Source organism: Salmo trutta, chromosome 4, assembly GCF_901001165.1.
Source record: "Salmo trutta chromosome 4, fSalTru1.1, whole genome shotgun sequence".
Taxonomy (NCBI): domain Eukaryota; kingdom Metazoa; phylum Chordata; class Actinopteri; order Salmoniformes; family Salmonidae; genus Salmo; species Salmo trutta.
The window spans coordinates 64,636,638-64,663,698 of record NC_042960.1 but is presented as its reverse complement, the minus strand read 5'-3'; the positions used below and the strand labels follow the sequence as shown (position 1 = coordinate 64,663,698).

Here is a 27,061-nt window from a genome sequence, read left to right as displayed (position 1 = left end):
CGGGACACTTTCTTTTTTATTTTCTGGTGGGGAATCGAAAATTAGTCCCTTCGAGTAGTTACTTAGGACTCTTCCTGGTTTTATACACAAGCGCTATTACTGAGACTCTGTAGCACACGTTGTATTCAGATGATGTAGCTGTAAGCGCCAGAGTTCAGTACTATATTTATTGTGTGTTTATTAGGATGTCCATTAGCTTTTGCGGAAGCAGCAGCAGCTAATCTTCTTGGGGTCCACACAAGAAAAAAAAACACAAATCATGACAACTAACAAAAACACTGATTCACTGAAGGACAGTTACCCAAATGTAAAATACAATGATACACAAAACAATGCAACTAAAAAAATAATACAAACATTTCAACTTCAAAATAATGTGTGTGTTAGATTGTGTCTATGTGTGCGTCGTTTCACAGTCCCTGCTGTTCCATGAGTTGTTTTTAAATACATTTTTAAACATAATTTTGCTGTTTATTTGAGTAATTGGAGACGGAAAGGAGTTCCATACCACCATGCCTCTGTATAAAACTGTGCGTTGCTGCCGTGAATTCGTTTTCGAACTTTGGGACTCTGAAGAGACCCCTGGTGGCATGTCTTGTGGAGTATGTATGGGTGCCTGAAGAGACCCCTGGTGGCATGTCTTGTGGAGTATGTATGGGTGTGTGAGCTGAATGTTATTTTGATTTATGCAGACAATCGGGAATTTTTGTCGCAGTAATATTTCTCATAAAAAACTAGAAGAGAAGCAGTTGATCTCTCATCAACCCTCAACCAGGAAAGACTGGCATGTTGTTGCGGATATTAGGTCTGGATGTACAATCGTCACACCCTTTATGTACAACTCCAGTTGAGGTTCCTATTGGCGCGTTCAAGCATTTATTTGCATATTTCCGTTAGGGAACGCCTGCTCTGTGACGTGCGAGTGTGCAATAATTCCAAATCGCCCTTGCACTCAAATTATTTTGAAAATATGCCAATGGGTAAAGTCTACAAAGCGCAGTCCACTCAGTTTGTTACAGATTCTAGATTTGGAAATGAAAAACTGTATGGAGATCAAATGTTTAATCTATGAGAAAATTAGCAGAATGTCAGCCAAAATCCATCTCGCTCCATCTTCTTCCACTTCTGGCCAGTGGGTTTCCTCCCATCACCATATTTGGTAGTGAGTGGAAACGCCAACCGGATGCTTCACATTTATACATCCTGTGAAATCTGTGACCGCACTGTACATATCTGATGTTAGAGAAGCTTCCGCTGAAGAACATTCTGGGTTCTATTGGATAAATACATCTCCAACCATGTGGTGGCATGTGATCTAAAGCCATAACAAGTAACAATAACAATGTCTTATCAATAACATCAAAGGCTGCACTGGAATCTAACAATACAGCTGCAACTATCATCTTACTATACATTTCTTTTAACCAATCATCAGTCATCTGAGTCAGTGCAGTACAAGTTGAGTGTCCTTCTCTATATGCATGCTAAAATGAAGTAGTTCACTTGTTCTCTGTATTTGGTCAAACACAATCCTCTCCATCAGTTTACTAAGAACAGGCAGCAAACTGATTGGATGGCCGTTAGAGCAAGCAAAGGGTGCTTTACTATTAGGCAGTGGAATTACTTTAGCTTTCCTGCACGCTATGTAAGTCTGAGATGATTCTAAGTATTTTTGTATGTTATTTTGAGTTGACTGTGTGGTGTCTCTTGTAACAGTGGCCAGCCCTTTGAGATTAGCATGATACAGTACCAATCAGCTACAAGGAGACTAAGACTGGAGGCTGCATCTGTCTCTGTTTCTTCACGCCCCTCCCCACCACACTGTAGCTGCCCTAGCCTGGTCCCAGATCTGTTTGTGCTGTCTTAGTAACTGGTCAGTGTCTATTCATGTATTGGCCCCTCCCGGTTGGCAAGATAGCACAAACAGATTTGGGACCAGGCTACAGGCTACCAGACTACCCCTCATTCTGTAAATTATTTATAGTACACGAAGGTCTCCGATATGGCACATAAAAATCACGTTGAACCAAATTGAAGGTATGTGTTGAAATTGTATTCTAGCCTAACCTTACAATAAACTAACTATGACATTAATAGAATAACAGAGACAGAGAGACCTAAAGTGTTTTGATGTTGTTAGATCTATTTTCTCTTGATACCTCAATCTCCCTAATAACCATCCCTCTCCTCTCCTCTCCTCTCCTCATGGATCAGGTTTTTGTGATCAGCCTCCTACAGGACCTACAGCTGAGACAGACAGACAGACAGACAGACAGACAGACAGACAGACAGACAGACAGACAGACAGACAGACAGACAGACAGACAGACAGACAGACAGACAGACAGACAGACAGACAGACAGACAGACAGACAGACAGAGACAGACAGAAAGGGCAGGCAGGAAGGCAAGCAGACAAACAGACAGATGAGCAGACAGACAGGCAGGCAGGGCAGGCAAGCAAGCAAGCAGACAGACAGATGAGCAGACAGACAGGCAGGCAGGGCAGGCAGGCAAGCAAGCAGACAGACAGATGAGCAGACAGACAGGCAGGCAGGCAGGGCAGGCAGGCAAGCAAACAGACCGACAGACACCCACAGACCTTTCGCATTACCATTTGGGAGACACAGATACAGTTTAGTGTGGATTACGTGGATTACTGCACGCCGACAGTCGCTCCATACGGACTGGAACCTGCTTCCTATGAACAATGGAACAGATGCCTTTACAAATGTTTTAAGGTTTACTCCTTTTGATTGGATCCTGTTCATATTACTGTTCTCTGCCTTTTCCTTTTGTCCTTTTTTTCCTATTTCTGTTTTTATTTTCTTTTTCTTTTTTACATTGGAGTTCCAGCGACTTTTTATAAATTAACCCATTGGACACTGCTGGTTCTCCTGTTCTCGAAAAGGTAAGAATGGAATTATTGTTATTTATACAATGGGTGGGTCTAATCCTGAATGCTGATTTGGTTAAAACCAGTGAATAAATTCATCCTTAATTGAATAGGTTGGTAACCGGTTGTATAAAAATCTATAATTCCTTAAGTGCACCGCAGTGACAGTAGACTGTTTATCTTGTCTTTCATATTATATCCTGGCATTTCTTTTATTTTTATTGTGGGATGTTTTACCCATCCTTTTTCTCCCCAATTTCAATCTTATCTCATCGCTGCAACTCCCCAACGGGCTCGGGAGAGACAAAGGTGGAGTCATGTGTCCTCCAGAAACATGACCCGCCTAACCGCGCTCCTTAACACCCGCCAGCTTAACAGCAAATCCAGCCGCACCAATGTGTCGGAGGAAACACCGTTCAACTGGCGATCGGGGTCAGCCTGCAGCCACAAGGAGGCGCTAGAGTGTGATGAGCCAAGTAAGGTCTCCCAGGCCAAACCCTCCCCTAACCCGGACGACGCTGGCCCAATTGTGCATCATCCTATGGGACTCCAGGCCATTCGGGAGGCTAAATCCTGGCATTTCTTGATCACATCTTCCTGTTTGTACATATGAGAAGTACATTAGAGCCATTAGCAGAATCAACAGGTGAACTAAGCCTAGGTATCCCGTGCGGGAAAAAACGTTAAAATGTATTTCAAATACATGTAGATACATTTCCATCTTTGCTCAAATGCATATAATGCCTGACAGTATTCCAGAAATGCCTGGCTATAACATCTAGTCTACAGGATGGCCAAAGTGGTTCCTCATTCGGCTTCTTAAATGACTTTTTAGGTATTGCTTTATGTATTGATCAGTGGAGAAGTTTTGGGGGGCCACAAAGCCAAAACTTTGGCAGTGGTATAATTTGGATTGTGAATGGTGAGTAAAAAAAAAATAAGAAAGTTTGATTTCATCTCATTTTAACATTCTGTCATAAAGAGCAAATGTTCAACTTAATAAAAAAGCAAGTTTCCATCTCAAGAGGTTAAAAATACTATAGTAAGTGCCTCGTTTCAGCTTAATTTAATAATGAAAAATAATGCACTAGGCTGTTTTATAATTATTTAATTTTAGTTTGTATCGATTTAAACAAAAAATGATTACGCTCCATGTTTTTTCGAAAGTGTAGGTCTACGACTTCTACTTCCAATGAGTGATACTATACAGCCCTACAGTGGATGATTAACAGTGGTATGGGGCATTCGTAACAAAGTGGGAAGTGGGAATTCTCCACATCTGTGAAAAATATGCCACTCCAACTGGTAATTACTAGTTAAATCAGCCATGTACCCCCACAGGGAGAATGGAAGCTTGTTGTGTGCAGCAGGGAGTGAATGTAAGATTCACACAAAAAAAAATAATTACATTGTTAATACATTTCTAGCCTGTCTAACAGGGTAAAAGGGTTGATGTGTTAAGGTCAACACGTTCAGTTTTTACCCACAAAACACCAGCATTGACTATTAGATGTTCAATGTTTCTTTTGAAATAAATATATACACTGCTCCAAAAAATAAAGGGAACACTTAAACAACACATCCTAGATCTGAATGAAAGAAATAACCTTATTAAATACTTTTTTCTTTACATAGTTGAATGTGCTGACAACAAAATCACACAAAAAGAATCAATGGAAATCCAATTTATCAACCCATGGAGGACTGGATTTGGAGTCACACTCAAAATTAAAGTGGAAAACCACACTACAGGCTGATCCAACTTTGATGTAATGTCCTTAAAACAAGTCAAAATGAGGCTCAGTAGTGTGTGTGGCCTCCACGTGCCTGTATGACCTCCCTACAACGCCTGGGCATGCTCCTGATGAGGTGGCGGATGGTCTCCTGAGGGATCTCCTCCCAGACCTGGACTAAAGCATCCGCCAACTCCTGGACAGTCTGTGGTGCAACGTGGCGTTGGTGGATAGAGCGAGACATGATGTCCCAGATGTGCTCAATTGGATTCAGGTCTGGGGAACGGGCGGGCCAGTCCATAGCATCAATGCCTTACTCTTGCAGGAACTGCTGACACACTCCAGCCACATGAGGTCTAGCATTGTCTTGCATTAGGAGGAACCCAGGGCCAACCGCACCAGCATATGGTCTCACAAGGGGTCTGAGGATCTCATCTCGGTACCTAATGGCAGTCAGGCTACCTCTGGCGAGCACATGGAGGGCTGTGCGGCCCCCCAAATAAATGCCACCCCACACCATGACTGACCCACCGCCAAACCGGTCATGCTGGAGGATGTTGCAGGCAGCAGAACGTTCTCCACGGCGTCTCCAGACTCTGTCACGTCTGTCACGTGCTCAGTGTGAACCTGCTTTCATCTGTGAAGAGCACAGGGCGCCAGTGGCGAATTTGCCAATCTTGGTGTTCTCTGGCAAATGCCAAACGTCTTGCACGGTGTTGGGCTGTAAGCACAACCCCCACCTGTGGACGTCGGGCCCTCATACCACCCTCATGGAGTCTGTTTCTGACCGTTTGAGCAGACACATGCACATTTGTGGCCTGCTGGAAGTAATTTTGCAGGGCTCTGGCAGTGCTCCTCCTGCTCCTCCTTGCACAAAGGCGGAGGTAGCGGTCCTGCTGCTGGGTTGTTGCCCTCCTACGGCCTCCTCCACGTCTCCTGATGTACTGGCCTGTCTCATGGTAGCGCCTCCATGCTCTGGACACTACGCTGACAGACACAGCAAACCTTCTTGCCACAGCTCGCATTGATGTGCCATCCTGGATGAGCTGCACTACCTGAGCCACTTGTGTGGGTTGTAGACTCCGTCTCATGCTACCACTAGAGTGAAAGCACCGCCAGCATTCAAAAGTGACCAAAACATCAGCCAGGAAGCATAGGAACTGAGAAGTGGTCTGTGGTCACCACCTGCTGAACCACTCCTTTATTGGGGGTGTCTTGCTTATTGCCTATAATTTCCACCTGTTGTCTATTCCATTTGCACAACAGCATGTGAAATTTATTGTCAATCAGTGTTGCTTCCTAAGTGGACAGTTTGATTTCACAGAAGTGTGATTGACTTGGAGTTACATTGTGTTGTTTAAGTGTTCCCTTTATTTTTTTGAGCAGTGTATTTTATAAAGTTTTACCGTATTAAAATAAGAGTTCAGTTCACGTAAATCACTAATCACATTAAATACATAATAATCGACATAAATAACTTTGTCAAAGATACAAAATAACTAGGGCTTTACAATGATGGTGAAACTTGGAGAAATGTTTTGGAGGGTTTAGTGGGTTAAAATCTTCCTAGAAGTCACAGAGGGAAATCGTCAAAATGCAGAAATCGCTCTGCCAATTCCTGGTTGCCAAAATTCACTTTATGTGACAAAACAAGCAAGTGTAGCAAGTGTACCATCTAAACCGCAATAAAATATATTTACTTTAAAAAACAAACTAAATATTGTATACTGAACAAAAACGAACATCAGTCACTTGAAATAAATTCATTAGGCCCTAAATCTATGGATTTCACATGACTGAGCAGGGGCGCAGCCATGATTGGGCCTGGGAGGACATAGGCCCACCCACTGGGGAGCCAGGCCCAGACAATCAGAATGAGTTTTTCCCCACAAAAGAGCTTTATTACATACAGAAATACTCCTCAGTTTCATCAGCTGTCCGGGTACCTGTTCAAAGGCAATTCAATATTTTGTCTTGCCCATTCCCCCTCTGGATGGCACACGTACACAATCCAGGTCTCAAGGCTTAAAAATCCTTCTGCCATTTCCTGCAATCAAATGATCTAGTGGCCTCATGGGTGGAATGTTATTCATATGTTTCATAATTTCATAATTAATATAAAAAAATTCATTAAAAAATGAAAAATTACACCAAAAATCCAGAGTTTCTATGTCAAAATAGTTTTGTTATATTTCAGTCTTCTGTGATGTAATACAAACTCAAAATGTAATACATTTCTCTATATCTGACTTGTTCCAGGTGTCTTCTCTTCTTTAAGCCCATATCCAGGTGTTTACTTTTGTTTCAAAGTAGATTTGTTAAAGACTACCAGGAAACACTCTGTGTACTGAGGGAACTAATGTACACTCGTTTATTGTTACAGATGAGATCACCATGGGGCCAGGTAAAGTGTTTCAGATCATATGTGGTGACCACCAGAACAACCTGTGGTTTTACTTCATCGATCACTACTGGACTGGATAGTAAAGACTGTCGTTGAAGAGGAGCCAACAACTGACCAGATGGCGAGTCCATGTTTCTAGCCTCCTCTCTCTGTCTGTTTCTTTCTCGTTCTTCCTCCCTCTTTCCATCTGTATGACTACAGTATAGACTACAGTACAGTTAACCTGTATGACTACAGCACAGTTAACCTGTATGACTACAGTACAGTTAACCTGTATGACTACAGCACAGTTAACCTGTATGACTACAGCACAGTTAACCTGTATGACTACAGCACAGTTAACCTGTATGACTACAGTACAGTTAACCTGTATGACTACAGTACAGTTAACCTGTATGACTACAGTACAGTTGGTCTGTATGACTACAGTACAGTTAACCTGTATGACTACAGTACAGTTAACCTGTATGACTACAGTACAGTTAACCTGTATGACTACAGTAGAGTTGGCCTGTATGACTACAGTACAGTTAACCTGTATGACTACAGTACAGTTAACCTGTATGGCTACAGTACAATTAACCTGTGTGACTACAGTACAATTAACCTGTGTGACTACAGTACAGTTGGTCTGTATGACTACAGGGCTACAGTTAACCTGTATGACTACAGTACGGTTGGTCTGTGTGACTACAGTACAGTTAACCTGTGTGACTACAGTACAGTTAACCTGTGTGACTACAGTACAGTTAACCTGTATGACTACAGTTCAGTTGGTCTGTGTGACTACAGTACAGTTAACCTGTATGACTACAGTTCAGTTGGTCTGTGTGACTACAGTACAGTTAACCTGTATGACTACAGTTCAGTTGGTCTGTGTGACTACAGTACAGTTAACCTGTATGACTTATAGCGTCCTTCCATTTTTGACCAACAACAGGACGTTGAGTGTCAGCGCTGGACCAACAACCAATCCGATGAATGCCACTGTACTGACAACCAATCGGAAGAGTGTGACTGGACGGACAACCAATCGGATGAAGTGGAGAGTTGCACCGAGGAGTTGGAGGAGTTCTTATGCGAAATCCATGTAAAAATGTTCATACAGTAGCTCTCAATGGAGCTGTATGGGTTGATGTACAGTAGCTCTCAATGGAGCTGTATGGGTTGTACCAGATCTTCAACCAAAACCTGATATTAGATAAAGAACCTGATATTAGATAAAGAACCTGATATTAAAGAACCTGATATTACATAAAGAACCTAATATTAGATAAAGGACCTGATATTAGATAAAGAACCTGATATTAGATAAAGAACCTGATATTAGATAAAGAACCTGATATTAGATAAAGAACCTGATATTAGATAAAGAACCTGATATTATATAAAGAACCTGATATTAAAGAACCTGATATTAGATAATGAACCTGATATTAGATAAATAACCTGATATTAGATAAAGAACCTGATATTAAAGAACCTGATATTAGATAAAGAACCTGATATTACATAAAGAACCTAATATTAGATAAAGAACCTGATATTAGATAAAGGGAACCTGATATTAGATAAATAACCTGATATTAGATAAAGAACCGGATATTAGATAAAGGGAACCTGATATTAAAGAACCTGATATTAGATAAAGAACCTGATATTACATAAAGAACCTAATATTAGATAAAGAACCTAATATTAGATCAAATGGAACCTGATATTAGATAAAGAACCTGATATTAGATAAAGAACCTGATATTAGATAAAGAACCTGATATTAGATAAAGTTCCTGATATTAGATCAAAGGGAACCTGATATTAGATAAAGAACCTGATATTAGATAAAGAACCTGATATTAGATAAAGAACCTGATATTAGATAAAGGGAACCTGATATTAGATAAAGAACCTGATATTAGATCAAAGGGAACCTGATATTAGATAAAGAACCTGATATTAGATAAAGAACCTGATATTAGATCAAAGGGAACCTGATATTAGATAAATAACCTGATATTAGATAAAGAACCTGATATTACATAAAGAACCTGATATTAGATAAAGAACCTGATATTAGATAAAGAACCTGATATTAGATCAAAGGGAACCTGCTATTAGATAAAGAACCTGATATTAGATCAAAGGGAACCTGATATTAGATCAAAGGGAACCTGATATTAGATAAAGAACCTGATATTAGATCAAAGGGAACCTGATATTAGATCAAAGGGAACCTGATATTAGATCAAAGGGAACCTGATATTAGATCAAAGGGAACCTGATATTAGATCAAAGGGAACCTGATATTAGATAAAGAACCTGATATTAGATAAAGAACCTGATATTAGATAAAGAACCTGATATTAGATAAAGAACCTGATATTAGATAAAGTTCCTGATATTAGATCAAAGGGAACCTGATATTAGGTAAAGAACCTGATATTAGATAAAGTTCCTGATATTAGATCAAAGGGAACCTGATATTAGATAAAGTTCCTGATATTAGATCAAAGGGAACCTTTGTTTACAAATAACTCCACAACATGTATACTTGGTTTAAAAAAAAACAATTCCCCTGTGAAAAAAAAATCATTAATTAAGTTATGCAACACCCAATTCCCCTGTGTGAGAAGGTTATAATGCCCCCGTACACTCAATAACTGGTTGTGCCACCTTTATCTGTAGTCACTGGTTTTCACCAGACATAATGGGACCCATCTCGTCCAAAATGTTGACTCCAGTTTTCCAGGAAGCACCTGGATGATCATCAAGACTCTTGGAAGAATGTTCTATGGACAGATGAGTGAAAATTATAACTTACGGACGACACAGGTCCCATTATGCCTGGTGAAAAGCAAACACTGCATTCCACAGTAAGAACCTCATTTTGTATTTTACCTTTATTTAAACTAGGCAAGTCCATTAAGGACAAAATGTTATTTACATTGACAGCCTAGGAACAGTGGGTTAACTGCCTTGTTCAGGGGCAGAACGACAGATTTATACCTTGTCAGCTCGGGGGATTTGATCTTGCAACCTTCCGGTTACTAGTCCAACACTCTAACCACTAAGCTACCCTGCTGCCCATACCAACGGTCAAGCATGGTGGTGGTAGTGTGATGGTTTGGGGATGCTTTACTGCCTCAGGACCTGGATGACTTGCCTAAATAGATGGAACCATGAATTCTGCTCTGTATCAGAGACTTCTAGAGGAGAATATCAGGACATCAGTCTGTGAGCTGAAGCTGAAGAGCAGCGAGGTCAAGACAATGATCCAAAACACACAATCAAGTCCACATGAAAATGACTAAAAAGCAACACGTGAAGTTTTGGAACAGCCTAGTTAAAGTCCACACCTAATCTCAATTGAGATGTTGTGGCAGGACTTGAAACAAGCAGTTCATGCTTGAAAACCCACAAATGTCACAGAGTTTAAACAGTTCAGCATGGAAGAGTGGGATAAAATTCCTCCACAGCGATGTGAGAGACTGATCAACAACTACAGGAAGTGTTTGGTTCCAGTCATTACAGCTAAAGGTGACACAACCAGTCATTGAGTGTAAGGGGGCAATTCCTTTCTCACACAGGGAGAATTGGGTGTTGTATAACTTTATGAAAGGAATGAAGTAAGTATGTAATTGTTGTGTTATTTGTTCACTCAGGTTCCCGTTATCTAATAATAGGTTTTGGTTGAAGATCTGATAACATTACATTTCAGAAATATGTAAAGTAGAGAAATTCAGAAAGGAGGCACATCTCTTTTGACAGCTCTGTAATCTGGTTTGTATACAACAGAGTTCCTATTTCAAAACAAGTCCTAACACAAGCACCATTGGGCTATACAGTATGTAGCAGAGACCCAAAGCAACTTCGCTGGTACAATGTATGTGTACAGTGTATATCCTTGGCTCTGAACGGTGTGGGGATTAGCAATGGTTCTATCTGTCTGTTGAGACTCACTGTGTGGGGATTAGCAATGGTTCTATCTGTGTGTTGAGACTCACTGTGTGGGGATTAGCAATGGTTCTATCTGTCTGTTGAGACTCACTGTGTGGGGATTAGCAATGGTTCTATCTGTGTGTTGAGACTCACTGTGGGGATTAGCAATGGTTCTATCTGTGTGTTGAGACTCACTGTGTGGGGATTAGCAATGGTTCTATCTGTGTGTTGAGACTCACTGTGTGGGGATTAGCAATGGTTCTATCTGTGTGTTGAGACTCTCACTGTGGGGATTAGCAATGGTTCTATCTGTGTGTTGAGACTCTCACTGTGTGGGGATTAGCAATGGTTCTATCTGTGTGTTGAGACTCACTGTGTGGGGATTAGCAATGGTTCTATCTGTCTGTTGAGACTCACACTGTGGGGATTAGCAATGGTTCTATCTGTGTGTTGAGACTCACTGTGTGGGGATTAGCAATGGTTCTATCTGTGTGTTGAGACTCACTGTGTGGGGATTAGCAATGGTTCTATCTGTGTGTTGAGACTCTCACTGTGTGGGGATTAGCAATGGTTCTATCTGTGTGTTGAGACTCACTGTGTGGGGATTAGCAATGGTTCACGGAGAGCAAGGCTAACATATAGCCACCAGTTGATCCTACAGTACAGCCCCTTGACTCCATTAGCCAGCTGATCCTACAGTACAGCCCCTGGACTCCATTAGCCAGCTGATCCTACAGTACCGCCCCTGGACTCCATTAGCCAGCTGATCCTACAGTACAGCCCCTGGACTCCATTAGCCAGCTGATCCTACAGTACAGCCCCTGGACTCCATTAGCCAGCTGATCCTACAGTACAGCCCCTGGACTCCATTAGCCAGCTGATCCTACAGTACAGCCCCTGGACTCCATTAGCCAGCTGATCCTACAGTACAGCCCCTGGACTCCATTAGCCAGCTGATCCTACAGTACAGCCCCTTGACTCCATTAGCCAGCTGATCCTACAGTACAGCCCCTGGACTCCATTAGCCAGTTGATCGTACAGTACAGCCCCTGGACTCCATTAGCCAGCTGATCCTACAGTACAGCCCCTTGAATCCATTAGCCAGCTGATCCTACATACAGCCCCTGGACTCCATTAGCCAGCTGATCCTACAGTATAGCCCCTGGACTCCATTAGCCAGCTGATCCTACAGTACAGCCCCTGGACTCCATTAACCAGCTGATCCTACAGTACAGCCCCTGGACTCCATTAGCCAGCTGATCCTACAGTACAGCCCCTGGACTCCATTAGCCAGCTGATCCTACAGTACAGCCCCTGGACTCCATTAACCAGCTGATCCTACAGTACAGCCCCTGGACTCCATTAGCCAGCTGATCCTACAGTACAGCCCCTGGACTCCATTAGCCAGCTGATCCTACAGTACAGCCCCTGGACTCAACTCAGAGTAATGCCACGGTAACACTCCTCACACCACATAAAGAGGAGCAATGAGAGAGCCCCCTAGCTCTCCTCAGAGTACATGTGTCATATGAGTTGCCGCTGGAGAGACGAAGCAGGTACGGGGAGTAAAACATTTAACTATAACGGACAGAGACGAGACAGGAACAGCGTCAGCAACCAGAAAAAAAAGACAAAAAACAATCAATGCAGCAGCGGGGAACAGAGCAAGGGAACAGACAAATATAGGAGAGGAAATTAACATGTGATAAGTGAGTCCAGGTGCGTCCAATAACGCTGATGCTAGTGACGAGGGAAGGCAGGTGTGGGTGATGGATGGCAGGAGTGCGTGATGCAGGGTAATCTGGCGCCCTCAAGCGCCAGGGGGAGGGAAAAGCGGGAGCAGACGTGACAACATGCATATTTTAGTCATTTAGCAGGATGCTCACGATCAGTGCATTCAGCTAAAGTAGCGAAAATAACCACATATCATAATCCTTACAAGCTAAATGTTCTTGGACATACGTACTAAATCAGCCACAGGAAAGGAAACACAAGTAGCCTGCTTCGTTGTTTTGTAGGTTTGTTAGGAGGCCAGACTCCACATAATAGAGCACTGACCCCGTGAAACATCTGATCAGAACTTCCAATGGACTGTAACGCATTAGTGGCATGTTGTGTACTCCCTGTTGTACTCTCTGTTGTACTCCCTGTTGTACTCTCTGTTGTACTTCCTGTTGTACTCTCTGTTGTACTCCCTGTTGTACTCTCTGTTGTATGTTGCACTCTCTGGTATACTCTCTGGTGTAATCTCTGGTGTACTCTCTGTTGTATGTTGTACTCTCTGTTGTATGTTGTACTCTCTGTTGTATGTTGTGCTCTCTGTAGTACTCTCTGTTGTATGTTTTACTCTCTGGTGTACTTCCTGTTGTACTCTCTGGTGTAATCTCTGGTGTACTTCCTGGTGTACTCTCTGTTGTATGTTGTACTCTCTAGTGTACTTCCTGTTGTATGTTGTACTCTCTGGTGTAATCTCTGTTTTATGTTGTACTCTCTGGTGTACTTCCTGTTGTACTCCCTGGTGTACTCTTTGTTGTATGTTGTACTCCCTGTAGTACTCTTTGTTGTATGTTTTACTCTCTGGTGTACTCTCTGGTGTACTTCCTGTTGTATGTTTTACTCTCTGGTGTACTCTCTGTTGTATGTTTTACTCTCTGTTGTACTCTCTGGTGTACTTCCTGTTGTATGGTGTAATCTCTGTTGTACTCTCTGGTGTACTTCCTGTTGTACTCTCTGTTGTATGTTGTACTCTCTGTTGTATGTTGTGCTCTCTGTAGTACTCTCTGTTGTATGTTTTACTCTCTGTTGTACTCTCTGGTGTACTTCCTGTTGTATGGTGTAATCTCTGGTGTACTTCCTGTTGTGTGGTGTAATCTCTGGTGTACTTCCTGTTGTACTCTCTGTTGTATGTTGTACTCTCTGTTGTACTCTCTGGTGTACTTTCTGTTGTACTTCCTGTTGTACTCTCTGTTGTATGTTGTACTCTCTGTTGTATGTTGTACTCTCTGTTGTATGTTGTGCTCTCTGTTGTATGTTGTGCTCTCCGTTGTACTCCTTGCTGTACTTCCTGTTGTATTTGAAGGTATTGTGAACAGTATAATATTCTATTTTACTCTCTGTCATGGCCATCTGATTTTGTTCGTTAGGTAAATATGTTGTGTGGTTGTGTGTCAATGCTGTGGTGTTAACTGGTTGTTTTGTCTCTCTCTCTGTGTTCGTTTTGAAGCTATTCTGTCTAGTACTGTTTAATCCTGAGTTTAAGGTAGTTAACTGACAGGGTTTGTCTCTAAGGTACATGTGTTGTTGTCTCTCTGTAGGAGGGCTATGCTACTGACCTCTACAGATGTCCTCAGCTGGACATGGACATAGATTCGGTGAAGGCCATCTACGCTGACACGGCTGTCTCCGTCAGGTACGACCAGTTAATGACAAACATTGGTTTGCTTCACTTACTGACAGAGATAGTAGGATGTGGTTTGAGTTAAAGGGGAGATCTTCTCATGTTGTCTAGGATGTCCCTAAGGATTTTCCCATGTTGAGTTAAAGGGGGTACAATGAGAAGGCATCTGATCTCAATGAAATGCTTGTTATCATTTCGCACGTATGGAAAAGTACGAAAGAGTACGAAAATACACAGATGTCTGGATAAGAACGTCTGCTAAATGACTAGAGTGTAAATGACTCATGACTTTCTTTCTGTCTTCTTCTTCCTCCTCTCCAGAGAGCATGGGTCCATTGACGATGTGGACGTTGACATGCTAATCAATGTCAGCTTCCTGGATGTGAGTCGACTACACTACTCACCATGATCATGATATGTATCACATACAAGTATATATTTTAAGTTCTATATGATGTCCCTGAGGATCTTCCCATGTTGTCTAGGATGTCCCTGGGGATCTTCATGTTGTCTAGGATGTCCCTGGGGATCTTCCCTTGTTGTTTAGGATGTGCCTGGGGATCTTCCCATGTTGTCTAGGATGTCCCTGGGGATCTTCCCATGTTGATATCCCTGAGGATCTTCCCATATTTCTGACACAGTTTGCTGTCTTGTCTCCAGGATGAAGTAGCTAGGGCCTGGAAGATCATCCCAACAGAGCCTATTATTGTCCGGCTACGCTTCTCACTGTCCCAATACCTGAATGGGCCAGCACCCTCTGTGGAGGTGTTCCAACCTTCTAACAGAGAAGGATTTAGCCTGGGACTACAGCTTCAGAAGTGAGCATCAAAAGACTCCCCTCTGACTATAGACCTAGAGTTCTATTCTAGTCTAGTCTAGATTAGTCTAGTTTAGTTTAGTCTAGTCTAATTTAGATTAGTCTAGTCTAGTTTAGATTAGTCTAGTCTAGTTTAGATTAGATTAGTCTAGTCTAGTCTAGTTTAGTTTAGTTTAGTCTATATCTCACCAACACAGTAGAAGTGGCATTTTCTGCTCAAACCATTCACTGGAAAGCATTATAACTACGCTATTATACATGCAATAATATCTTGTTATGTCCCAAAGGAACATTTAGGCAGGGCTACCCGCCCCCCCCCCCCCCCCATCACCAGAGTGTGATTTCAAATCACCTCTGCTACATAGGTTTTAATATTAAAACTACTAAGAATGTGAAAAGATAAATCAATGGAGGCAATGGAGTGGACAGAACAAAAAGCAAAGCAATGGACGTGAGTGATGACTCTCTCTCTCTCTCTCTCTCCTCCTCCTCCTCCTCCTCCTCTCTCTCAGGGTCATCTCTAGCTTTGTGTCCCAGCAGTGGAAGTACCTGAGTAATGAAACCCTCACGGCCCAACAGAAGACCAGACACACTTGGTTCAAACCTGGAGGAACCATCAAGAGGTTCAGGGCTGGACTCGGCATCATCTCACACATTTCCGAGTACACTGCTGCAGCGCACACTCAGCCTTAGTCCACTTCTGTATCATTAGCCTAGTGGTGTATTCTGAATAAGTTTAAGCAATATGGCATCAATTCCACCCAACCTATTAGAAGGCAAGGTGAAGGAATTACCAAATTTCACAAACCTATCAAATCCTCAGATATACAAGAGTGGTTAAATGTTAGGTCTAAGGGTTGTTTCTCCATAGGCTTGTAGTTTCATGGATCTTTCGTTCTCAGTGTCATCACAATCTCTGTTCCCTTCCCTGTGTGACCCAGGTCCAGTGGCCAGGAGCATGTTCTGAAGGTGAAGATGATTGGACCGGAGCTGAAAGTGAATCGCCTTATGAATCGGACAATGGCTTATACCATCAAGAACACCAGAGGAGAACTCCTCACTTACACAACTAATGGCAAGGTATGGCCAGGACCTATCCTCAGCTATCCTCAACTACCTACCTAGTATGGCCAGGACCTATCCTCAGCTATCCTCAACTACCTACCTACCTAGTATGGCCAGGACCTATCCTCAGCTATCCTCAGCTACCCTTAGCTACCTACCTAGTATGGCCAGGACCTATCCTCAGCTATCCTCAACTACCTACCTAGTATGGCCAGGACCTATCCTCAGCTATCCTCAACTACCTGCCTAGTATGGCCAGGACCTATCCTCAGCTATCCTCAACTACCTACCTACCTACCTACCTACCTACCTACCTACCTACCTACCTAGCTAGCTAGCTAGCTAGCTACCAACTGACCTAGCTACCTACCGTAAGCCACACACAAGAAAAGGTTACCAAAAAGGTTATTCTGCTGTCCCCATAGGAGAATCCTTTGGGTAACCCATGTTTGGTTCCAGGTAGGACCCTTTTTGTTTCTAGGTAAAACCCTTTTAAGTTCCATGTAGAACCCTCTGTGGAAAGGGTTCTCCATGGAACCCAAAAGGGTTCTACCTGGAACCAAAAGCGTTCTGGAACCAAAAAGGGTTCTTCTAAGGGTTCTCCTATTGGGACAGCTGAAGAAACTTTTTAGGTTCTAGATAGCACCTTTTTTTCTAAGAGGTCTCATTAATGCCATGTTAGCCTGGTTTCTGTACTCCTATGATTGCTGTGGCAACAAAACACAAATAAATCCAGAACTGAGCTAATGCCATATATGGTTACTAAAATGCTTGAAATTGTTGTAACTTGTTTGCTCATTCAAATTAGCCATCTTCAGTGTGAACATTATTTTCTCATGTTTTGGTTTCTATCCATCCATGTGACATCACGTCCTCTCTTCTCTCCTCAGAGGGTGGCGGTGTCTGCTGTCAAGTCTCCGGCTCACATCACAACTAAACAGCTGATTGAGCTGCTGTTCTCATCCCAAGCCTTTATTCACTGCAAGTCAGCCCCCACCCTGCAACATGGGTTCTTAGTACACGTAAGGACTAATATCTTTTCCCTTACTGACATAACATGCTATTCTTCCTGAACTATCAGCAAATTTAGTGAATTTTATATTTTTGACCTTTATTTAACTAGGCAAGTCAGTTAAGAACAAATTCTTATTTACAATGACGGCCTAGGAACAGTGGGTTAACTGCCTTGTTCAGGGGCAGAATGACAGATTTATACCTTGTCAGCTCGGGGATTCAATCTTGCAACCTTTCGGTTACTAGTCCAACTCTCTAACCACTAGGCTACCTGCCGCCCCAGTGAGTGAGTGATTGGTGTAATGAGCTCTTGTTGAAACTTTGTTGAGAGCATTTATACAGTATCCATGTTAATCTCAGGTTTTATACAGTATCCAGGTTAATCTCAGGTTATATACAGTATCCAGGTAAATCTCAGGTTTTATACAGTATCCAGGTTAATCGTGTGTTTTATACAGTATCCAGGTTAATTTCAGGTCTTATACAGTATCCAGATTAGGCTTATACAGTATCCAGGTTAATATCAGGTTTCAAACAGTATCCAGGTTAGTCTCAGGTTTTATACAGTATCCAGGTGAATTGTATACAGTATCCAGGTTAATTTCAGGTCTTATACAGTATCCAGATTAGTTTTATACAGTATCCAGGTTAATCTCAGGTTTTATACAGTATCCAGGTTAGTCTCAGGTTTTATACAGTATCCAGATTAGTTTTATACAGTATCCAGGTTAATCTCAGGTTTTATACAGTATCCAGGTTAATCTCATTTTGCCATACGTCTAAACAAAACCTTGAACGGCTTGAGGCAAGTCTATTATTGTCTCATCTGCTGTAGTAATACGTCATAACATTGACTGATTCCTTTCTGTGTGGATTGTAGGTAATGAAATACGCAGAACAGAGGATCCCCACTCTGAATGAATACTGTGTGGTCTGTGACGAACGACACGTCTTTCAATACGCCTCTATGTTGAAGGTCTGCTCTCTTAAAACGTCTGTTATTTAGTCCGGATAATTCTGAGACATTATTAGGAGACAGTACATGCTTACTACAACCACATAACAAGGAATTATACATGCAGTATATAAGTAAAGTGATATGAAATATTCTGTTAACTGGATGGCTTTACTACAGAAATATAGTAGTTACTATAATAGTTGGATTTTCTCTGTGTGTTTACAGCCTGCAGTGTGTAGCAGGGAACTGTGTGTGTTTACAGCCTGCAGTGTGTAGCAGGGAACTGTGTGTGTTTACAGCCTGCAGTGTGTAGCGGGGAACTGGGTGTGTTTACAGCCTGCAGTGTGTAAGCAAGGAACTGGGTGTGTTTACAGCCTGCAGTGTGTAAGCAGGGAACTGTGTGTGTTTACAGCCTGCAGTGTGTAGCAGGGAACTGGGTGTGTTTACAGCCTGCAGTGTGTAGCAGGGAACTGTGTGTGTTTACAGCCTGCAGTGTGTAGCAGGGAACTGTGTGTGTTTTCTTTCTACACCTTGGGAGTGATGGCAGGAGCTGCAGAGGAGGTGTCGAATGGAGCAGAGGTAAGACACACACACATACACACACACACACACACACACACATACAAACACATACGCATACACACACAAACACATTGACACACACACACAGACACACACATATACACATACACATAGATATACACACACACACACATGCATACAAACACGCACACACACACACACACACAGACAGACATGCACACACATACACATACACACACATACAGACATGCATACAAACACGCACACACACACACACACACACACACACCAAAGACATTAAAAGGCATACACACCCACATGCACACACATGGACACATTCTCTCTCTCACACACACACACACACACACACACACACACACACACACACACACACACACACACCAGTGATTATAACTACCTTACTGGGTTTTGACCTCCAGGTAGTGGACTTGTTGGTAGCCATGTGCCGGGCAGCTCTGGAGTCCTCCCGAAAGAGCATCATCTTCGAGCCATACCCCTCTGTGGTCGACCCATACAACCCCAAGTCTCTGGCCTTCAGTCCCAAGGTACTGTGGTCGACCCATACAACCCCAAGTCTCTGGCCTTCAGTCCCAAGGTACTGTGGTCGACCCATACAACCCCAAGTCTCTGGCCTTCAGTCCCAAGGTACTGTGGTCGACCCATACAACCCCAAGTCCCTGGCCTTCAGTCCCAAGGTACTGGACTAGCACGCTGTTTAGGTCACATGAACTGATATAGCAGACTTTACAGTGGTGTGAGACCTGGCTGATATAGCAGACTTTACAGTGGTGTGAGACCTGGCTGATATAGCAGACTTTACAGTGGTGTGAGACCTGGCTGATATAGCAGACTTTACAGTGGTGTGAGACATGGCTGATATAGCAGACTTTACAGTGGTGTGAGACATGGCTGATAAAGAAGACTTTAAAGTGGTGTGAGACCTGGCTGATATAGCAGACTTTAAAGTGGTGTGAGACCTGGCTGATATAGCAGACTTTAAAGTGGTGTGAGACCTGGCTGATATAGACTACTTTACAGTGGTGTGAGACATGGCTGATATAGCAGTGGTGTGAGACATGGCTGATATAGAAGACTTTACAGTGGTGTGAGACATGGCTGATAAAGAAGACTTTAAAGTGGTGTGAGACCTGGCTGATAAAGCAGACTTTAGTATCTCTTACAGGGCTTCCTTTTTACTGAAACTAACCTGTATAACGTGTTTTCTTCTGTCACAGAAGAAGAGTTACGATCGACTGCAGAAAGCTCTGGACAGCATCATGACCATCAGGGAGATGACCCAGGTGACTAACGCCAACCAATGAAATCATACATTCAAACGTTTTCAAATGTCTCTTCATTTACCGACTCATTCACTTACTATGTACGATCACAAACTATTTCAGGGTCCATATTCATCCATCAAGAAACAGATGGACACCATAGATCCTCTTGCTCACCCTCTGCTGCAATGGATCACATCAAGCAACAGATCCCATATTGTCAAGCTACCGCTGAACAGGGTAGGCTGGGACAATACCGCTGTTCATTCACTTCCTGGAAGTAGCAGCTGATAATATGTGTGATAACAGTGTTAAAAAAACTAAAAAGGCTGTCAATGCCTAGTTTTTTTTGTAATCAGTGGTTCTCAACTTTTTTGATTTACTGTACCCAGGGGCGCAACTTTGATTTTAGAAGTGAGGGGGACATAACTTCGGTTAAACACTCTAAACAGCCTACCTGACCGCTCGGAGGGGTTCGCATGGTCCTTAAGCACACCGTTGCCTCATTTTGTATCACATTCCAATGATAAAACTGGGGGGGGACATGTCCCCAGTGAAAGTTGCTCCCCTGACTGTACTCCAGTCACATTTTGTTCTGCTCAAAGTGTCGACTACATGTCCAGCTTCACCCTTATACACTGGACATTGTCTCATGCGTTTTTTCTTTTCCCTAATTATTTTTGTTCCGTCTCCCACATAGCAACTGAAGTTCATGCACACTCCACATCAGTTCTTGTTGACCAGCAGCCCTCCTGCTAAAGAAGCACGCTTCCGGGTCGCTAGGAAACTACATGGCAGCACCTTCGCATTCCAGTAAGAGTTTCACTCACACACACACATACACACACGCCATTCTATAGTCACTCGAACATCTCTGTCATTCTGTTTCTCCAGTGGTTCCCACATAGAGAACTGGCACTCTATTCTGAGAAATGGACTTGTCAACGCCTCATGCACAAAACTGCAAGTATGTAACACTCAAGATAATTGTACCAAGGGACAACAATTTGAGATCTCCTATCTATCTGATATGGTAGTCTTTTAAAACTTTTTTTTTTTAAAGCTATTTTTCCTTCAACTCTGATAAAATGGTTACCTTCAGTTCACTCTTTGTTGAAATGTCCTGTACAAGCTGCATGGTGCTGCGTATGGGAAGGGTATCTACCTGAGTCCTGTCTCTAGCGTCTCATATGGATATTCAGGAATGGGTAGAGGACAGCACCATGTGACCACCAAACAGGAGCTGGTGGAACGTTACAACCGCATCAACACCATACAACAGGTACAGTTCAAAAAAATACATTTTTACATCTGAAGACGTTGACATACTGTACAACAAAACACACTTCTGGAACACAATTACATACAGGCACATCTAAGTAAAGAAATTATTTTGTTCCAAGTTATATTGAATGTGTTTTATAGTAACTCTTTGTCCTTCCAGGAAAGACAGGGCCAGTCCAGGTTTCTTCAGAGCAGGAATTTAAACTGCATCGCACTTTGTGAAGGTACAGAAATCAATTCTTTCACCTTCCAGTACAACTTATCATTATGATATCAAAATAAACAGACATGACTGTCCTGCATTTGTAGCCTGAAGCTTATTTGGTTGGTCTATAAATCAGGTTTTTCCCAATACCCTGTCGTGGCGGTCCCCCCTCCCCCTGGGTGCACGTTTTGGATTTTGCATTAGCACTACACAAGCAGATTCCAATAATCAAAGCTTACTGATGAGTTGGTTATTTGAATCATCTGTGTAGTGCTAGGGTGTCACAGTATCCACCGAGGATGGCGCCCCTCCTCGGTCGGGCGGCGCTCGGCGGTCGTCGTCGCCGGTCTACTAGCTGCCACCGATCTATGTTTCTGTGTTCTTTGTTTTTTGTCTGATCTAGCCCGCACCTGTCTCTTGTTTGTCATTAGTGGGGAGGTATTTAGTTTGTTTCTTTGGGTTCGTCTTTGTGCGGGATTGTTTGTTCGTCAGCGGGCAGGTCTGTGAACGTTCTGTGTTTCTTGCACATTTTTCCCCCAGCGGATTCTCGCTAGAGGAATGTTGTATTTGCCGGGCTGCGCCCCGTGCGTATTTTTGTTTTCTCGGGGTTTACTGTGTTCCCGGGTGGTCTCTGGTAGCGCCCTATGCCCTTTTGTTACGCCGAGTGGTTTTTCGGTGCAATAAATATACCGTTCTACGGCACTACTGGACTACGTCTCCTGCATTTGACTCTGCCCTTTCCTCCTGCCTTAATAACCTGTTGAGGATCTTATCCCGATCTTATCCCGGTATTGGGATTCATTGTCATGTGACCATGGCGGGGAATTCAAAACTGCAAGAGTAATCATTTCAAATAATCAAATAATCAACTATTTTCCTCCATTTGAAAGATATATCTCCTAAATCTAACCACGCTGTCCGATTTTCAGAGGCATTACGGAGAATGCATAAAGTTAGGTTATGTGAGGAGAGTACATTGACAATAGCTGCGTGTAATGTTTAGCCAATTCAAAGAAGGGCATCAACAGACAGAAAACTAGCTAGAATTATGCACTTACCTTTGACAATCTGCATCAGATGACACTCATAGGACATTATGTTATACAATACATGCATTTTTAGTTCCATCAAGTTCATATTTATATCCAAAAACAGCATTTACAGTCGCGGTGAAATTCAGAATTCTTTTCGGCTCGAATGCACCCAGTGAATCCAGCATTACAAATCACGGAATTACTATTCGAAAACATTGGTAAATTATAATATTGTCATTCAAAGAATAATATATTATCATCTCGTAATTGCTACCGAATGGCCAGATCTCAAAATAACTTTACTGGGAAATCACATTTTGCATAAACTGGGTACTATGCTAACAACAATAAGCTATATGCTAAGCTAAGCTACGCTATACCGTTAGCATTAGCATCATCTAATATCGATAATAACATTCTAAATATCCCCTTACCTTTGATTATCTCCATCAGAAGGCGCTGCCAGAGATCCCAGGTCCAGAACAAATGTGGTTTCTTTTGACAAAGTTCATAATTTATGTCCAAATAGTTAGCGTTCAGTAGGCTCCCACAAAATGAGGTGGGCAGTGTAAAGTCACGTCGAAAAGCTAAAGAAAACCTAGTAAATAATCTATTTACGTTTGTTTAAACATGTCAAACGTTGTTTAGCATCAATCTTTTGGTCCATTTTTAACGTGAAACATCAGTAAACATCGGTAATATTTTCACACAACCTATCAAGTGTCTAGAATAAACGATAATGACAAAGACACTCTTCTCAGATTCATGCGCAGGCGCAAAAAATGAAGTGATGACGTGTCAACTTGTAAGCTTTCTAATTCGGTCTGTATTCATGACAGATGCTTCCAACAACTTTCTAAAGATCGTTGACATCTAGTGGAAGCCGTAGGAGTTGCGAACTGAATCCTTTCTCACTGTGGTATCTTTAAAACAATGACACTAAATAGTACAGTCACAAAATTCTCATTTTTTTAAATCTATTTTTCACAGGTTTTTGCCTGCAATATGAGTTTTGTTATACTTACAGACACCATTCAAACTGTTTTAGAAAATTCAGAGTGTTTTCTATCCAAACCTAAACAATAATATGCATATTCTAGCTTCTGAGTTGGTGTAGGAGGCAGTTAAAAATGCGCACATATTTTTTTCCAAAATTCTCAATACTGCCCCCTAGCCCGTAGAGGTTTTAAGGAACCGTGACATAGGGAGAAAAACTAAACGTGCACCCCTTGGGTTCCCCAGGACACAGTTTGGGAAACCCTGGTCTATAAAATGTATAAAGCAATCGATTGACTGATTGATTGATTGATTATTGTTTCCTCAGTGATAACGTCAAAGGACCTTCAGAAACATGGGGACACATGGGTGTGTCCAATATCCGACCACGTCTGTACACGATTCTTCTTCGTGTGAGTATGAAGCTTCAGTAAACTAAAACACGAAAACAAAATCCCCTTTCACTGACCTTTCACTGACCTTTCACTGACCTTTCACTGACCTTTCGATCCCCTTTCACTGACCTTTCGATCCCCTTTCACTGACCTTTCAATAACCTTTCACTGACCTTTCAATAACCTTTCACTGACCTTTCACTGACCTTTCACTGACCTTTCGATCCCCTTTCGATCCCCTTTCACTGACCTTTCAATCACCTTTCACTGAAACACAACACAGCTATTAGGACTACATACATCAGGGTTGTGTTTATTAGACACCAAATGAAAGAAAACAGACTGAAACAGGGAGCGACTACCATGGACAATTTCTGTTTAAAAATGTTTCGTGCCCTAATGTACACAACCCAAAATCTCTCTCTCTCTTTCTATCACTCTCTAGTTATGAGAACGGCCAAGTGGGAGATGCCGACATCAACACCCAGGACATAAGGATTGAGCAAGAGATAATACGGGTGATTGGGACTAAGCCTATCTGAGGAGGACATGTGAGACAGAGCTTTAAGTACAGTATGGCTGGAGAAACACAGCTATATGTACAGTATGGGTCTGGCTGGAGACAGCTATATGTACAGTATGGGTCTGGCTGGAGAAACACAGCTATATGTACAGTATGGGTCTGGCTGGGGAAACACAGCTATATGTACAGTATGGGTCTGGCTGGGGAAACACAGCTATATGTACAGTATGGGTCTGGCTGGAGACAGCTATATGTACAGTATGGGTCTGGCTGGAGACAGCTATATATACAGTATTGGTCTAGCTGGAGACAGCTATATGTACAGTATGGGTCTGGCTGGAGAAACACAGCTATATGTACAGTATGGGTCTGGCTGGGGAAACACAGCTATATGTACAGTATGGGTCTGGCTGGGGAAACACAGCTATATGTACAGTATGGGTCTGGCTGGGGAAACACAGCTATATGTACAGTATGGCTGGAGACAGCTATATGTACAGTATGGCTGGAGACAGCTATATGTACAGTATGGGTCTGGCTGGGGAAACACAGCTATATGTACAGTATGGGTCTGGATGGGGAAACACAGCTATATGTACAGTATGGGTCTGGCTGGGGAAACACAGCTATATGTACAGTATGGGCCTGGCTGGGGAAACACAGCTATATGTACAGTATGGCTGGAGACAGCTATATGTACAGTATGGCTGGAGACAGCTATATGTACAGTATGGGTCTGGCTGGAGAAACACAGCTATATGTACAGTATGGGTCTGGCTGGGGAAACACAGCTATATGTACAGTATGGGTCTGGATGGGGAAACACAGCTATATGTACAGTATGGGTCTGGCTGGGGAAACACAGCTATATGTACAGTATGGGTCTGGCTGGAGATACACAGATGGCCCCAGGGAGGATAGGAAACTCTTACCAATTAAACACTACTGAAACACTATTACAAAGCCGAGCCGCAGGGCTGTGCTGCGCTGGCCTGGTTACACATGGACCACATAAATCAGGTATCTGAATATCGTATGGGCCAATGGGGTACTTTGAACATCATATATGGTCCAATGGGGAACTTGGAACATCGTATGGACCAACCGTGAATATGACATGGACCAATGGGGATCTCTGAATATCATATGAACCAATGGGGAACTTGAAATATTGTATGGACCAATGGGGAACTTGGAACATCGTATGGACCAATTGGGAGACCTCAGAATATTGCATGGACCAATAGGGAACTCCACACAGTAAGAAAGAAAGGTGTCCTTACAAAGGCAGTCACACAATTTCACGTGGAGACCTGATCACTATTGACCTCCAAGGGAATGTCATCTTTCATTGTCATTAGAGGCAATAGGATTTGCTTTGTGACAGATGTGGAGGGATTTTCTCTTATGATATTATAATGTGATTATAACATGATTAGGCTTTGCACATTGGTCATCATGCAACTGCCTCTAAAAAAAACAATGAATTTGACTTGCCTTTAAAACATATATCACAATACAGTAAACAGTGGTTTGTTATCAGAGAGACTGTTTGTATAACAATATGACTATTCTTGTGCAATGCTTTTATAATCTTGTGCAATGCTTTTATAATCAATTCTTATGACCATATTTTTGTATTAAAGTTTGGCGGATTGTTTAACCATTACTTGTTAAATCTGTGAAAATCCATATACACTATCCAGTCTCTCTAACCTATGGACTGAACCATTTAATCACTACTCAGACCCAGTCTCTCTAACCTACGGACTGAACCATTTAATCACTACTCAGACCCAGTCTCTCTAACCTATGGACTGAACCATTTAATCACTACCCAGACCCAGTCTCTCTAACCTACGGACTGAACCATTTAATCACTACTCAGACCCAGTCTCTCTAACCTATGGACTGAACCATTTAATCACTACCCAGACCCAGTCTCTCTGACCTACGGACTGAACCATTTAATCACTACTCAGACCCAGTCTCTCTAACCTATGGACTGAACCATTTAATCACTACTCAGACCCAGTCTCTCTAACCTATGGACTGAACCATTTAATCACTACCCAGACCCAGTCTCTCTGACCTACGGACTGAACCATTTAATCACTACTCAGACCCAGTCTCTCTAACCTATGGACTGAACCATTTAATCACTACTCAGACCCAGTCTCTCTAACCTATGGACTGAACCATTTAATCACTACTCAGACCCAGTCTCTCTAACCTATGGACTGAACCATTTAATCACTACTCAGACGCAGTCTCTCTAACCTATGGACTGAACCATTTAATCACTACTCAGACCCAGTCTCTCTAACCTATGGACTGAACCATTTAATCACTACTCAGACCCAGCCTCTCTGACCCAGTGGTTCTCAATCCTGGTCCTGGGGACCCAAAGGGGTGCACATTTTAGTTTTTGCCCTAACACCACACAGCTGATTTGAAATCATCAACTCATCAAAAGGCTTTGATGATTTGAATCAGGTTGTGTAGTGCTAGGGTAAAAACAAAAATGTGCACCCCTTTGGGTCCCCAGGACCAGGAT

General features: G+C 42.4%; 1 protein-coding gene across 1 annotated transcript; it reads left to right on the top strand.

The window, feature by feature from the left end:
- The first annotated feature begins 6,922 nt into the window (after positions 1–6,922).
- LOC115192861 (protein mono-ADP-ribosyltransferase PARP6) lies at positions 6,923–24,698 on the top strand. The gene is made up of 19 exons (XM_029751769.1): positions 6,923–7,154; positions 7,974–8,123; positions 14,287–14,381; positions 14,691–14,751; positions 15,030–15,187; positions 15,699–15,848; positions 16,128–16,266; positions 17,142–17,273; positions 18,146–18,241; positions 18,710–18,802; positions 19,207–19,332; positions 20,023–20,088; positions 20,191–20,307; positions 20,768–20,880; positions 20,962–21,034; positions 21,200–21,349; positions 21,512–21,575; positions 23,915–23,999; positions 24,427–24,698. The coding sequence occupies exons 1-19, from the start codon at positions 7,152–7,154 to the stop codon at positions 24,521–24,523; spliced, it is 1,968 nt and encodes a 655-aa protein (XP_029607629.1). The 5' UTR covers positions 6,923–7,151; the 3' UTR covers positions 24,524–24,698.
- The last annotated feature ends 2,363 nt before the right edge of the window (positions 24,699–27,061 follow it).

What these genes read in the sequence shown, in the direction of transcription:
- LOC115192861 (XM_029751769.1), top strand. An exon ending in GGCAGCACCTTCGCATTCCA is followed by an intron (nt 20,881 to 20,961) that starts GTAAGAGTTTCA and finishes CTGTTTCTCCAG; the next exon opens with TGGTTCCCACATAGAGAACT. An exon ending in CCTCATGCACAAAACTGCAA is followed by an intron (nt 21,035 to 21,199) that starts GTATGTAACACT and finishes GTCCTGTACAAG; the next exon opens with CTGCATGGTGCTGCGTATGG.